This window comes from Miniopterus schreibersii (assembly GCF_964146895.1).
Source record: "Miniopterus schreibersii genome assembly, chromosome: 11".
NCBI lineage: Eukaryota > Metazoa > Chordata > Mammalia > Chiroptera > Miniopteridae > Miniopterus > Miniopterus schreibersii.
In genome coordinates, this window is record NC_138111.1 from 3,401,269 (window position 1) to 3,414,943 (window position 13,675).

The 13,675-nt window shown below is 59.9% G+C and overlaps 1 protein-coding gene across 9 annotated transcripts in view; it reads left to right on the forward strand.

Annotated features, from left to right (window-relative positions):
- NTNG2 (netrin G2) overlaps window positions 1-13,675 on the forward strand; it is a 55,127-nt gene that overhangs the window by 35,556 nt on the left and 5,896 nt on the right. For 7 of the 9 annotated variants that reach the window (XM_081151516.1, XM_081151523.1, XM_081151517.1 and 4 more), the window contains 3 exons: window positions 6,665-6,837; window positions 8,774-8,800; window positions 12,947-13,021. In XM_081151516.1, coding sequence (XP_081007642.1) covers window positions 6,665-6,837; window positions 8,774-8,800; window positions 12,947-13,021 — 275 coding nt within the window. The remainder of the gene's footprint in view (window positions 1-6,664; window positions 6,838-8,773; window positions 8,801-12,946; window positions 13,022-13,675) is intronic. The other 2 variants (XM_081151522.1, XM_081151524.1) reach the window with 1 other exon arrangement.

Here is a 13,675-nt window from a genome sequence, read left to right on the forward strand (position 1 = left end):
TGGGTTTCTAAGCTGGACCCCCATCACCACACTACCCTCGGGGAGAGGCCCACAGGCATCAGGAGTTTGCTGGGGGAGACGGCTGGGCCCCGTCCAAGCAGATTTTTCTCCCAAACACAATGCCAGTCGTGTCACTTTGCCACCAACGACCTTCCGTGGCTTTGCACTGATCTCAGAATCAAGTCTACACCCTGTAACTCGGCTCCTGTGGACCACAGGCTCCCCTCCACCTCCCTCGGCTGCCTGGGCTGTGTCCTCGCAGACCAGCCACCGGTGTTGGGCCCTCTGACTTGCCTCTGGGCTGTTCCTTCTGCCTGGAACGCAGCCCAGCCCTCCCCAGCCCTCCTGTCTGGCAAACTCCTTGTTCCCCAGGGCTCGGCTGAGACAGCAGCTCTCTGGGCTCCCGAAGGCCGCAGACCTGGGCACCACCCCCTGTCCCCCTTCTCTGGCCTTCAAGGAGAGCAGCGCTCCAGCTGCACTGTCCTGGCCACGGCAGACCCCCCCCCCCCCCCACACACACACACACGGCCACCCAGTCCCCTGCCCCAGGCTCTGAGCGAACGGGATCAGGTCTGGCCCTTTCACCACGACAGCCAGGTGGCAGGTGTATACTTGTTGGACCCCTTCTCTCATTCACTCGTGAACAAATGAACTTACTTACGTGAACAAATGAGCCTCACTGGCGGTGGCTCCCGAGGAGAAGGGGACTGGAAGACGGGAGCGGGAGGCAGGGAGAGGCCCGCTGGGCTCATAACGCCCACGCCAAGCTGCTCGCGTTTTCCCGGCCCCGCACCTGCGCCCATCACCTGGGCCCAGCCCTTCCCTCCAGGGGGTGGGACCTCCCACAGGGGAAGAAGTGATTTTGCTTCAGTCAGCCAACCTGGTCACACCTACCATGTCACCCCCAAGCCACTCGCCGGAAGCCACCAGTCCCCCTCCTTCGGCCTGTCTCCCGTTGGCTGGAAGCTGCCTCTGGCTCTGTAATGGGTAATCGGATTTAGCGATAGACTGGAGGAGGTGATGTATGTTAAAGCACTTAATATAAAAGGACTTCGCACAGCCGCCGAAATTTGATTTGGCCAATGAACTCAATTGCCGGCCTAATTACATTCCAGGAGGAGCGGCAGCCGGCATTTATCCACATTACCCGGAGCACCAGGGCGCGCCAGGTGCCGAGGCCCCGACCCACGCCCCGCGCCCTGCTCTCATCCCCGGGCCTGGGCGTCCCAGGCCTTGAGGGTTCAAGTTCCCCATCACCCCTACGCCCTCTTTCCTCTAACACCCCAGCCCCACCTCTTCACGGAGGTTCTGGAAGACACCGGGCAGAGCTGATGCATCACCAGAACCCCCAGGTCCTAGGCTCTCCCTGTGCCCACCTGTGCACCCCATGTCTGGGGCTCACTGTCAGTGCCCTGAAATCTTGGCGGGGTTGGACCTTTGAGGGGAGCCAGCCCTGGCCCCATCTCCCGCACACCCAAACTGCCCGCTTCCTTGGTTTCCCCCCAGGAGAGGAGCGGATGACATCACTCCCTCCAGCAGCCCGAGCTGACCTACATTCCGCTCACCCTCAGGTCTGGGAGGCTCTCCAAGCACCCGCTCCTCTCCCCACGAGGAGGGAAGGGCCCGGCTCACGATTTTCACGGAGCGATGGTGCCAGGCCCGTGTCCAGATGGCGCTCCTGCCGGCAGCTCCAGGGCACCGCCTGCCCCTCCCCGCAGGGCCTGGCACAGTCCCGCCTGGCACCTGCCGGTGCCCCTGCCGTCCTGACGACCACTTCGTGTGTCTGTCGGGCTCCCCAGGGCCCTGCGGATGGACAGGATGGGGTGAAGTCAGCATGCTGGTTGCCCCCTGGCAGAGACAGAGCGAGTTTCCCGTGAACTTGGGGTGTCTGGGGGTGAGTCCTGGAGCTGCCTCCCAACTGTGTCCTGTGGGGAGTAGGTGCCCCCCATGCCAGGCCTCGAGACAGGTCAGGGGTCAGGTCAGAGAGCCATCATTCACCATGTGGGTGAGCAGGGGTGGCAGGTGGGGCTGCCAGATAAAATGCAGGATGCATTTAATATTGTATTTTAACTAAAGAACAAATAATTTTGTAAAATATAAGTATGTCTTATGGGATGTACTTACACAAAAAACTTACTGCTTGTTTACCTGAAATTCAAATTCAGCCGGCATCCTACCTGTTTATTTTTTATTGATTGATTTTAGAGAGAGAGAGAGAGAGAGAGGGACGCTGATTTGCTGTCCCACATATTCACGCATCATCGGTTGATTCTTGTTTGTGCCCTGACTGGGGCTCAAACCTGCAACCTTGGTCAATCGGGACAATGTTCTAACCAACTGAGCTACCCGGCCAGGGCCCTATATTTTATTTGCTAAATCTGGCAGCCGTAGTGACAGGAGGAGTGACCCTAAGATGGGGATGTGAGTGTGTCCCCCTTGTGGGGTCCCCAGCGGCCTGGAGAACATGTCGATTGTGTCTGCTTTGGGTGCTGCTGGCTGCTGAGAGGTCTGGGGATGAGGGCACATGTCCTTGGGTCTGAGCACCTGGGGGCTGCAGGTAAGGCCAGCCTTCTTCTTAGGAACCCCCACACTCCCACCTGTGTCACTCGCTGGCTGTTAACAATAATAACAGCTGGCGTTATTACGTGCCAGACGCTGTGGCAAGCACGGAACACCCCACGGAACGGCTCAGCTGGTCCTCCCGACAGCCCTGTCCCTCGGGAACAGCCCATTCCCATTTTACAGACCAGAAGACAAAGCCCCAGAGCCTGGCCACCAGCCACCACATGCTGCTCCAGCCCAGCCCTGACGCTCCCCGGCCTCTAACTGAGCCGCTGCTCTGTGCCAGATGCTGGCAGAAAGCTCTGTGTCTCATGGTCGTGGACACCGAGAGCCCACTGTGTGCCAGACAGCGTGGTGGGCACTTAGGAACGAGATCTAAGATACGATTCAACCCTTCCAGTTGCAAACGAAAGGCCGAAGCCCAGAGAAATGACTCGCTCAAGGTCACCCAGCAAATCTGTCACAGGGCCTGGCAAGCGTCTGACCACTGACTCAGCATCCACCTCCCCCACCCATGGAGAGACTGCTGCCATTAAAGAGTTAAAGGCATGGGATTCTGAGATGGGAGGGGTTGGGGAGGGGACAGTAAGGTCCTGGTGGGCTGCTGGCCAGTGGCAGCTCGTGGGCTGGCTGCCTTGCACTGTCCCTCTGCTCTTTACTAGATAATGCTTCCTGATGGATGAGCCAAAAAGTGCTGTGTCGCAGGGTCAGGCGGCTCAGGTGATGGCTTTCTGGTGAGATTGATGGCTCTCGAAGGTCAAATTCAGAAAGTAATTCCTTGGGAAAATTGATCCTATGGATGCAGGGGAAAGTCTGGGCTGGAGGTGCAGCCGGGAGTCTGGACCCCCCCCCCCAGGTCTGGGCAGGGGGGAAGCTGGTGCTGGGAGGGAGGTGGGAAGGGGGCCTCCTTCCTTTGTGGCTGCAGTTCCTTGGCCGAGGCCGGGCCTCAGGGCTGGTAAGCAGTGCCCGCCCCCCTAGTCTTTGTCGCCTGCGTGGAATCCACCTAAGGCGAGCGCTAGGGGTAGAAGAGTGGCCATGAGGTCACTGTTTCCGCCACCTCTATTTGTGTGTGTTTGTTTATTCAACAACTTCCCTGAGATATCATTCACACACCACAGAATTCACATACTTTAAGTGCATGATTCGTTGTGCTTTCAGTGTACCCCCCACAGTCAACATAGAACGTTTCCATCACCCGAAAAAGAAACTCGCTCCCCTGGGCCGTCACCCTCATCCCCTCCCCCAGCTCCTGTGGATTCGCCTCTTCTGGACATTTTACACAAATGGAATCACACATAACGTGGGCTTTCGCATCTGGCTCCTGTCACTCAGCGTGGTGTTGTCAAGGTTGATCCATGTGTAGCTCATGTCAGTGCTCATTTCTCTTCATGGCTGGGTAATATTCCATTGCACTAATGTACCACATTTTGTTTTCCTGTTGATGGACAGGTTGCTTCTACCTTTTGGCTATTACGCATAACTCGGCTATAAATACGTACAAGTTTTCATGTGGAAATATGTTTTCATTTCTCTTGGGTACATACCTAGGAGCGGAATTGCTGGGTCCATGAAAGTTTGAAGTTTCACCCTCTGAGGAACCGTCAGATTGCTTCGCACAGCGTCTGCACTATTTCACCTGCGCTTTCTCCGCACGCTCCCCACACTGGTTACCACCTGCGTTCTTGGCAACAGCCGCCCTACGGGCGGGAGGTGGGAACTCGGTGGTTTTGATTTCCATTCCCGGATGGCCGAGGGTGAGGAGCATCTTTCCATGTGCTTGTTGGCTGTTCGTGTTCCTTCTTTGGAGAAATGTCTATTCAGATTCTTTCCCTATTTAAAAATTGAGTTGTCTTTTTATTACTGAGTTGTAAGAGTTCATCGTATCTTCATATGATAGAAATCTCTTTTCAGAGGCACAGTTTGCAAAACTCCTTCCCATTCTGTGGGCTGTCTTTTTACTCCCTTGATGGTGTCCTCTGAAACACAAAGGTACTTAAGTTTGATGAAGTTCAATTGATCTTTTTCCTCTGTTGCTTGTGTTTTGGGCGTCGTGTGTAAGAGACACTGCTTAATCCAAGGTCATGATCACCCCTACGTTTCCTTTCCAGGGTTTCCTCCTTTTAGCTCTTACAGATAGGTCTTTGCTCTGTTCTGAGTTCATTTTTGTTTCTGCTGTGAGGCAGGGCTCTAACTTCATTCGCTTGTACGAGGCTCTCTCATATTATTTACTTACTTAATAATTAAATTAACATACTTTATTTATTTTACACTTTTCCGACAAGTATTTATTGTTAGTTGAGCCATGATTCAAGATCCTAGGGCGAGATGTACCCGGGCCCTCACCTCCCTGGGAGGATGGACGGCAGTGGGCGGGGGGCTGCAGCCAGCTCAGGTCCCCCCAGGAAATGCGCCTGCGCCCGGCAGCCACCCCAGGCCGACACCCAGGATGTGGGCAGAGGGACTTGCACACACGCCGGGACCATTCGCACGGAGGCATCACCCCCTGGAGCAGCCGTTGCCCTCTCACGGGGCGGAGGCCCAGGTGGTCCTGCCAGCAGCTCCTGGGCTGGCTCTGGCTGGGGAAGCGCCGTCACAGGGAGCAGTCCTGTAGTTCTTGATTTTGGTCTTGATGTCTTCTGCCATGTTGCTGACTCTTAAAGCCACCCCTGAAGCCACTTGCAGCTCCAAATTAATATACTTTTAAATTTTGGCCTCACCTAGGTAACAATGTCCCAGGTTTAATGAATTTGTCACTTAAAAGAAACACCGTGTATTCAAAAATACACAGTCACCGTTGAGCTGTTTTATGGTTCGTGCTGGGATCAGGGAGGGACACCTGGGTTTGGGCCAGGAGTAACCAACCATATGACCTTGGGCGGGCTTCCCCCCAACCTGCGCCACGTGGCCTGTCCGGCTCTGACACCCTGAGACTCCCTGCCATCGTCATTACAGTGCGCTTCTCAGATTCAGCTGGTCTTTTGCACATTTTTAACAATCCAAGGTCAATGTTACCACCCAAAGTTGAGATGGCAATCTCTTTTTTATGTAGCTGATATCTAAAAATATCTTGTCCTCAGGCCAGAGGCACGGAATACATTCCTGGTTCCACACAGCTGGTTCCTCTCCAGCTAGCTCCGTGGGATATTAAATAGGACTTGGGAAGAAAAAAAAAAAAATAACCTAAAACCTTCCGAGGTCAAATACCTTTTGCAAACAAACTTTCGTTAGACAAAGTCAGAAGGGTTTCATTCCCGCAGGGCTTGTCAGAGCCTTTAATCTGCTAGTACGCACGTGTCGCTGTGTGTTGGGGCAGGCAGCAGGGTAAGAGGGCATTAGGAGAGCCTCATATATGTCGGCTTGTGGTTTGAGCACAGGATCATCTCTGGGGTCCCCAGGAGGAAGAGTCCCCAGTGCCAACAGGTGCCTGCCCATCCCCCTCTGTGCCTTTCCCAGAGCTGGGCACACAGAGGCCCTGGGTACGTGGCCACGGATTAGGACTCCAGAGAAACAGTGAACTGGTTTTTCCACAGGCCTCTTACTTCAGCTCTGTGTTGTGGTGGAGCTGTGTCCAGGCTGCAGGGAAAGCTGGGTCCATCCTTGGACCTGGGACTTGAGAGTCACCAACAGTGGCTGGTGTGTGTCATGGTTTCCAGGGAGCTCCCTCTCCCCAGGCCTGAGGGACCCTCTCCTCCTGAGGCGGGGGGTGTACATGAGCTCAGGGGCTGGGGAGCAGCTCCTGCTACCTGTCAGCCCACCTTAGACTAGAGCAACGGTGATCAGAAGCTGGGTTGCTAAAAACATAGCATCTGGGACAAGTGTACCTTGTCACTGTGCCCCAACAGAGACTTGGGAACCCTGGAAACCATGATCCAGAAGGTACACCAGCAGCACAAGTCGGGGGGCAGCCTTCCTCCCGGGCGGGGACTGAGGTGGCCCCCTCGACGGGAGGGGGGTCGGGAGTGTTTGTCCCAAAGAAGAATCCTGGCAGGTTGGACTGGGGGCCTCTCGGGTCCCTCCCGGCCCGGGCACCACCCAGGCCCCGTCCCTGGGACCAGCCGGCCTGCCGTGAGCCCGCTGACTCTCTGTCCCTGTGTCCCCGCAGGTGCAAGTGTAACCTGCACGCCAACCTGTGCTCCGTGCGCGAGGGCAGCCTGCAGTGCGAGTGCGAGCACAACACCACGGGCCCCGACTGCGGCCGGTGCCGCAAGAACTTCCGCACCCGGGCCTGGCGCGCCGGCTCCTACCTGCCGCTGCCCCACGGCTCGCCCAACGCGTGTACGTACGGGCGGGGCCGCGGCCTCCCGCCCTCAGCCCCGGGGTCCTGGGTCGCACACGCGTGCATATGCGCACACGCTGCCACGCACAAACGCGTGTGCGCACAAGCATGCGTGCACATACATGTGCACGTGCACAAACGTGCGCACACACTCACACGCCTTGTTACTGGTTCCCGAGCACCCGGCCCTGTGATCAGCCCTATGTGCTCCCCACACCTAACCTGCTGCTCTGGCCCTGGGCGCGGGGAACCTGAGGTGAGCTGCTCAGCATCTCCCCTGCTGTCCTTCCCCTTCGTGACCCTGGAGATGAGAAGGCCTGAGGGGTGTCAGGGCAGAGGGGCGTGGGGACCCCTCACCAGCTGGCTGGTCAGCACCGTCTCTCATAACCAGCGTTCACGGGCATTTACAGCCACATGCTGCCTGGTCGGCCTCCCTCCACCCTCAGAGCCGCCCCTGGAAGCAGGTCTCCTGTTACCCTGTGCACAGAGGGGTCCTTTGAGGCCGGCACCGAGTCCCCTGATGACCTGAGTCCCCTGTTTCAGGGAAGCCATCCTTGGGTGCAGCCATATGAGCCTGCATCTGACACGCCCACTCACCGGGGGCCCAGCACAGTCCACCGTGTCTCCCAGGGCGCCCGAAATGCAGGGGGGAAGGGAAAGCTGGCCCTGGGGGTCGGGGGCTCTTCTGGACCCACCCGAGTGGTTTCACTGATGTCTGACGTGTCAGGCGCGTTGACAGAGCCCGCACTCAGCACAGCTGTTCACGTAGACCCTGGCAGCAGACCCGCCGGCGGTGTTATTACGATCGCCCCACTCTCCAGACAATCAGACTGAGGCCCGGGGCCCTCAGTGCCCTCCGGGATTTAACTTCATGGCATGGGCCAGCGCTGGGACTTAAGGCCGTCACCACACTGACTCCAGAGCCAGGGCTGGGTGGTGGCCTCTGGCACCTGGAGGGCCATCCCGCCCACCTGACTACCTGGCAGGGGCCCCTCCGTCAGCGCCCCAGGACCCACCCGGGAAAGATCTATGTGACTGATCAAAGCGGAAAGCCTTGCAGCAAGGTCACAACAGGCGTGTGCCGGTGGCTGTGTGACAGGCCTTTGAAGGGCTGCGTCTCACATTCCCGCTTCAGAGGCACAGAGCACTGACAGCTGGCCCCTCCTCCCAGGTGCCCATCCCCAGGTCACTGTTCCCCGAACCCCCTTTAGTCCCTGCCACTCCCTCTCTGGCAGCCTCACTGGCATCGCCTGTCCTGCTGGCCTCCCCCTTCCCTCTCTCCTCCCTGCCGCCTCTCCTCCTCTCTGTGCCAGGTTCTCCTTCCAGAAAGATCCTCCAAGGTCTCCAGGCCCCCACAGCCAGAGACCCTGCCCTGCAGGTCACACCCCCTGTCTCCCCAGCAATGGACAGACAGGCTGGCCGGGCAATCTTGAGGGGCAGCTGACACTGCTGGTTTGGGGCGCTGCCCCCGCTCCCCTCTCCCTCGGGGTCTGCAGGGATTGTCTGAGGCCCCCAAGTCCAAGAGCAGGGGTGAGACTGGCAGTGACACGTGTCCTCGGCCTGAAGCTTCCTCACCCGAGGCCCCACCTTCTCTGGGACAACCAGGGGAAGAGCCCCGAGAAGCACAGATTGAAACAAGTCCAGGGTCCTTATGCCCTCCCCCCTTCTCCCCTCTCAGCAAGTGTCACTAACACCCAGGGGGCCAAGCTGCAAGTGTGAGGGTCACCCTGGACCACAGCCCCACCCCCTCCTGCCTCCCTCACACAAAGGCCTTTCCTCACCTGGGTGCTCATGGATGCTTCCCCCGTGCTCAGAATCGCCCATGGCTGGAAGTTTCCTTCCCCTGGCCCTGCTCCCCCACCTCGGCCTCAAGAAAGTGGCAGCCTGGGCCCTTGCTTCCCTGGCCACCAGGCTGTGACCCTTCTCTCCCCACAGGTGCTGCTGCAGGCTCCACTGTTGGCAGTAAGTACACACCTGGGTCCCCACCCTGGGGATAGTGACCGGGGCCTGCAATGCCCAAGCCTCTTGCATGTGCTGGGAAGAGCAGGAGAGAAAAGCAGGGATCTCCTGCCCCACTGGGCCATGGGGCGCCCCACTCCCCCCTGTCATCACCCGTGTGCATCGTCACCTCTCACCGCTGCTTCCTGTCCCCTCCGCTGGGGCCTACAGTCCCACCCTCACAACTTCCCCCTCTAGCTTCTCGGTTAGTGCTGCTTTGGAAAGGTCCGCAGGACCCCTGGGTGAAGCCTGGCCCTGCCCTCTTTAGCCAGGCAACAGTGGGGGTCGGTCACCTTCTTCCCCGGCCAGCTGCAGAATCCACTCCCCCCAGTCTCCAGTGGGAGGCCGTGGGGTCGGCCTCCCTCCGGGCAGCCTGCAGTCATCAGCTCTGGTGAGGCTGGGGGAGGTAAGCCCGGGGCCTAAGGCAGCCAGGTCAGCTCACACGGAGCAGTCAGATCACCTGGAGGGAGCGAGGGAGGGTGGGCACAGGTGCCAGCCGCTGTCCTGAAGGCATCGCATCGCTGTGCCTGGCACTGTAGGCAGGATGGGCGTAGCATCCCATCTAACCCTTGCACTGAGGTAGGCATTGCCACCTGCTAGAGAGAGGTGCCAGTGTCGAGCAGCCGGCGGTGGGAGATCCCAAACCTCAGAAATGCTTTTGGGGGCACTGCCTCCCTCCACCAGGGCCCCTTGGGGCCATACCTGGCCTGGGCTGCCCCCTGCTGGGACACCAGTGGGTGGAGAGGGCGCCAGAGGAAGCTGGGTCTGGAGGGGACTCAGGCCCACCCGGGGGCCCTAAGCTGCTTCTCTGCATTGCCCCCACCCACCACCTCCCCAACCCTCTTGCTTCTCTCCTCTCTCAGAAGGCAGAAGGTCCCAGAAAGACCCTGTCCCGAAAGCCCCTGTGGCCTTGAGGGGGGACCCAAACACTCCTGCACCCTCCACATTCACTGCTCGGGCCCCTGTGGCCCCCAGCACCCCACAGCCCACAGGTGGGTGCCCAGGTGCAGCCCAGGTGCCCCGCCTTCCCCACTTCTTGCCCAGCCCCCGCCTCTCTCTGACCTGTGATGATGTTCTGGGGGCATCAGCCCTGGGGAGGCCGGGGCTTGGCTCTTAGAGGACGCTGGAACCCCATAGCCACAGGAGTGTGGACGCTGGAACCCCGTAGCCACAAGAGTGTGGACCGAGGGGCCTCCAGGCCATCTGGACTCACCTGTCGCAGAGACCCAGCCGGGGGGTTCAGGGCTCCCTTTAAGCTGCTGGACTCTTCTTCCTCCTACCCCCCACTCCCCAGGCACTGCTCAGGAGGGTGCTAAAAGGACAGAGTGACCTAGAAGGAGGGGCCCAGTGGCAGCAAGGCCCCCAAAGTTCCCCCAGAGACAGGGCTGTCTCCAGCGGGCCTCCTGCTTCAGCGCCCTCCCCACTGGCCGCCCTCACCCTGCTCGGCCCCAGCCCCTCAGCAGCCCGGCCCGGGAATGGACACTCGGGGGGAGCCAAGAAGGCGGGGCCGAAGGGAGCCGCTGGGCCCGCTCTCAGAGCCCCGGCTGGGCATTGCCGAGCAGGGGTGCCAGGGCCAGGCAGGGCCCGGCTCCGCCCCGCGTGGGCAGAGCGGCCTCCCCTCCAGCCCCGAACTCCCCCACGGGCTTGGCCACACCTGGGTCTTATTTCCCTCAAAGGCGGCACCTGTCTGCGCCGAGGCTCGGGGTGCTGGGTGGCCCTCTGGTCTCCCCTGGGGTCTCGCCAGACTCTGCCTACTGCAGGTGCCACACGTCCTAAAGGGCTCGTCCTTCCCAGAGGGCCCGGGGACCCGGGCGCGGCGCCCCCGCCTGGGGGCAGCTCTCTCCTCTTTCCCGCCACCCCGGGAGGCGTCTGCAGGAGGCAGGGGCGAGCCAGGGGGGCCTAGGGTTTCAGGGGAGCCTCTTGGCCCAGGAAGCGTCTTTGGGGTGGAGAGCAGGGGTTACTCTGGAATTCAGACAGAAGTTGGCCCGGCCACCTGAGACTTCTGCTTTTTTTGCTGAGCCTGTGATGGGTAGATGGGAACAAAAACAGTCATGGTGGGTGCTGTGTCTGCCTGTTCACGGTGGCCTGTCTGGGTGCGAGCAGGACGTTCTGGCACACGCACACGCACACGCACACTGAGGAACCGTCACTCCACCTCAGCTGCTTCTGGTTTGGTGCAAGGGGTGCAGGGCAAACCGCGAAGCTGGGAGCTAGGAGAGGGTCAGAGGCCAGGGCAGCGAGCGGAGCCGAGGTGACACTTGCATCGTGAGGAGGAGACCCCCCCCCAGCTGCCCGACTGTTCAGTGGGGGCGTGGTCAGCTTTGCATCCTGAGCACAGTAGGGCAGCAGGGTGTTAGGGGCAAAAGCCGTTCCCGGGCGACAGCCAGTGACCTGAGGTGCCCACGTTTCGGGGTCCTCACTCCTCTTTAGCAACCGAAGCCCATGCCTGAGCCCCCATTGTGCCTGGACCCCCACTAAGAATGACAGTGGCCACAGTTGGAGGAGACCGGGCCCCTGGGCTCACAGCTCTGAGACGGGGCGGCTGCTCTCCCTAGTCGCACAGGAGGGGGTGTTAAGGCTTAGGGAGAGGCGGCTGGGTTCCATGGTGCGCAGATGTACCAGAAAGCTGTTTGAAAAGATAGAAGAAATGAAAAAAGCAGGGCTTAAGGTAACAGGATTACCAAGGCACTTGGGGAGGACTCGAACTCGGGGCTCGGTGACTCCAGGCCCTCCCTGTGCACTCAGCCGCCCTGCACTATCACCCTGCGACCTCGGGGGCTGTGAGGCGGTGCTGTCATTAAGACCTGGCTTGCACAGCTCCCAGGTCCCGACTCCGAAGGAACAGACGGGCCTCCATCTGGTCTTGGCACAGGACAGAGGCCCCTGTGAGAACCTCCTTCCCGCACACCTGAGCCTGTCCCTGGAGAGGCCAGCGGGGGCCTTTCCCGCCCTCCCCTCCCCCCCATCCCAGTCCCCAAAAGGTGCTGAGTCTCCCCAGGTGCCTCCCCACAGGTGCTTCGGACCCTGCCCTGAGTCGGGCTGGGCCCGTGAACCGCAGGCCCGGTGTTCCTCCCCCCGCCGGGTCTAGCTGTCTGCAGGGCAGGGGCTGCCGTGGAGAGGCCGCTCCCACCGCCAATCCTCTCCCCCAGGAGTGCGGTGGGAGGGAGGCTCCAAAGCCGGAGCCTCGGGCAGGTTTTAGCTCGGCCCTAATTAAGCCCTTGCGATTGGGGCCGGCGGGCTGGGCTCCTCTTTGAGCACCGGAGTCATGTCAATTCCACGTCCAAAGGCCCCTGGCTCCCAGCTGGAAAGTCTCCCGCACTTTTTAGCTGGTAGATTTTCTTCTTTCCCCACCAGCCAGCACCCCGAGTAATCCCTTTAGAAGCAGAAAGAATCCAGTTTCTCCCAGGCCCCTCTGGGCCTGTCCTTTGAAATTCGGCTCAGAGCAGCACCCTGATTTTGCCAGCCGCTGCTTCCCGGCTGTGTGTCCTGTTGGTCTTGGAGGGGGCGCTGTGGCATTTGGGGGTTGACTTACACTGGGGTCCCTGGTAAAAATGGGCTCAACCCAGGGGTTGGAGGGAAAGGTGGTGGCTGGGGGGCAGGCCAGACGCAAGAGGGCGTGCCGTTCCTGAGTTGGGTTGGACTCTCTGGACCATGTTTGATGTCTTGGCCAGAACATACGCCCCCTTTATAACCATTAGCCGGAGACTTCAGCAGAGAGCTCTGGGCCCAGACACGGACTCGACCCGACTCTGCCTGTCATTGACTCTGCCCGTCAGTGGGAACAGGACCACATAGGGAGGGTAGAAGAGTCCCCAAATCGGTGTCCCCCTGAAGAAAGGCCTGCCCAAAGTCTGCAGATTCTCAGGCATGGAGGCGGCCTCCCATCTGGCTTCCAATCCATGCCCTGCCCGCTGCAGGCTGCAGTAGTGTAGACACTGCCTCTCCCATAGATTTGGGCCTAGTTCTATTTGGCGAGTGTAGACAGAGCTGCCTCTTATAGTGCTGCTTCTGATAACAGGCCTGGGGGGCGTGATGCCTCAGTATGTCCCCAGGATACCCCCAGCCCCAGCCCCTTGCATGACTTCCTTCCTTCTCTTCTTTCCCCCCAAGAGTGGAACAGACCATGGACAGCAGCCCCCCCAGGGGAGAGCCCCCCCTGGCCCCAGGTTTCCTCCAGTGCAGAAGGTATGGGGGGATCTCCTTCTCAGACCCCTAGGCCCCTCCCCCTTAGTGGAGGTAGCAGGTGTGCATGGTGGGGACCTGGGGTGGGAGGGTGCCCCAGGGAGCAGAGGGGAGGAGCCTTGGAGCTCTACCTGCCCCACACCTAACTCTCACCTACTTAGGGTCAGTGTGGCATCACCAACCCCGCTTAACCCCCCCCCCCAAGGGCTCCAGAGCCAAGTGGAGAACCCTCTGTCTGGGCATTGATGGAGCTCAGTGTCAGAGAGGGCTTCCTGAGGGGGAAGGGGTGGCCAGGAGGAGGGGGAGGCAGGCTCCACGCAGCAGCGCCAGCGAGCGGGACAAAGGCTTGGTGGTCGGGTGGCAGTGAGTGGCCCACCTGAGCAAGGAGGGCTGGGGGAGAGGGGTGGAAGGTCCTGATACCAGGCGGAGAGCTTCATTCTCTGACTGCAGGGGCAAGAGACAGGCGTAGGCCTGTTTGTAGCCATAGATGGAACACACAGGAGGCACATGGGACCTGCCCGAGTCTCCGAGAAGGGAAGCCATCCAAGTCCCAGCCCACCTGTTCCCTTGTCATTAGACTAATGCCCCCTTAGGCAGCAACCCTGCCCCCCGCCCCAGCCCTCCAACTCAATGCCCTGCCCGCACCAGCTCTGAGCA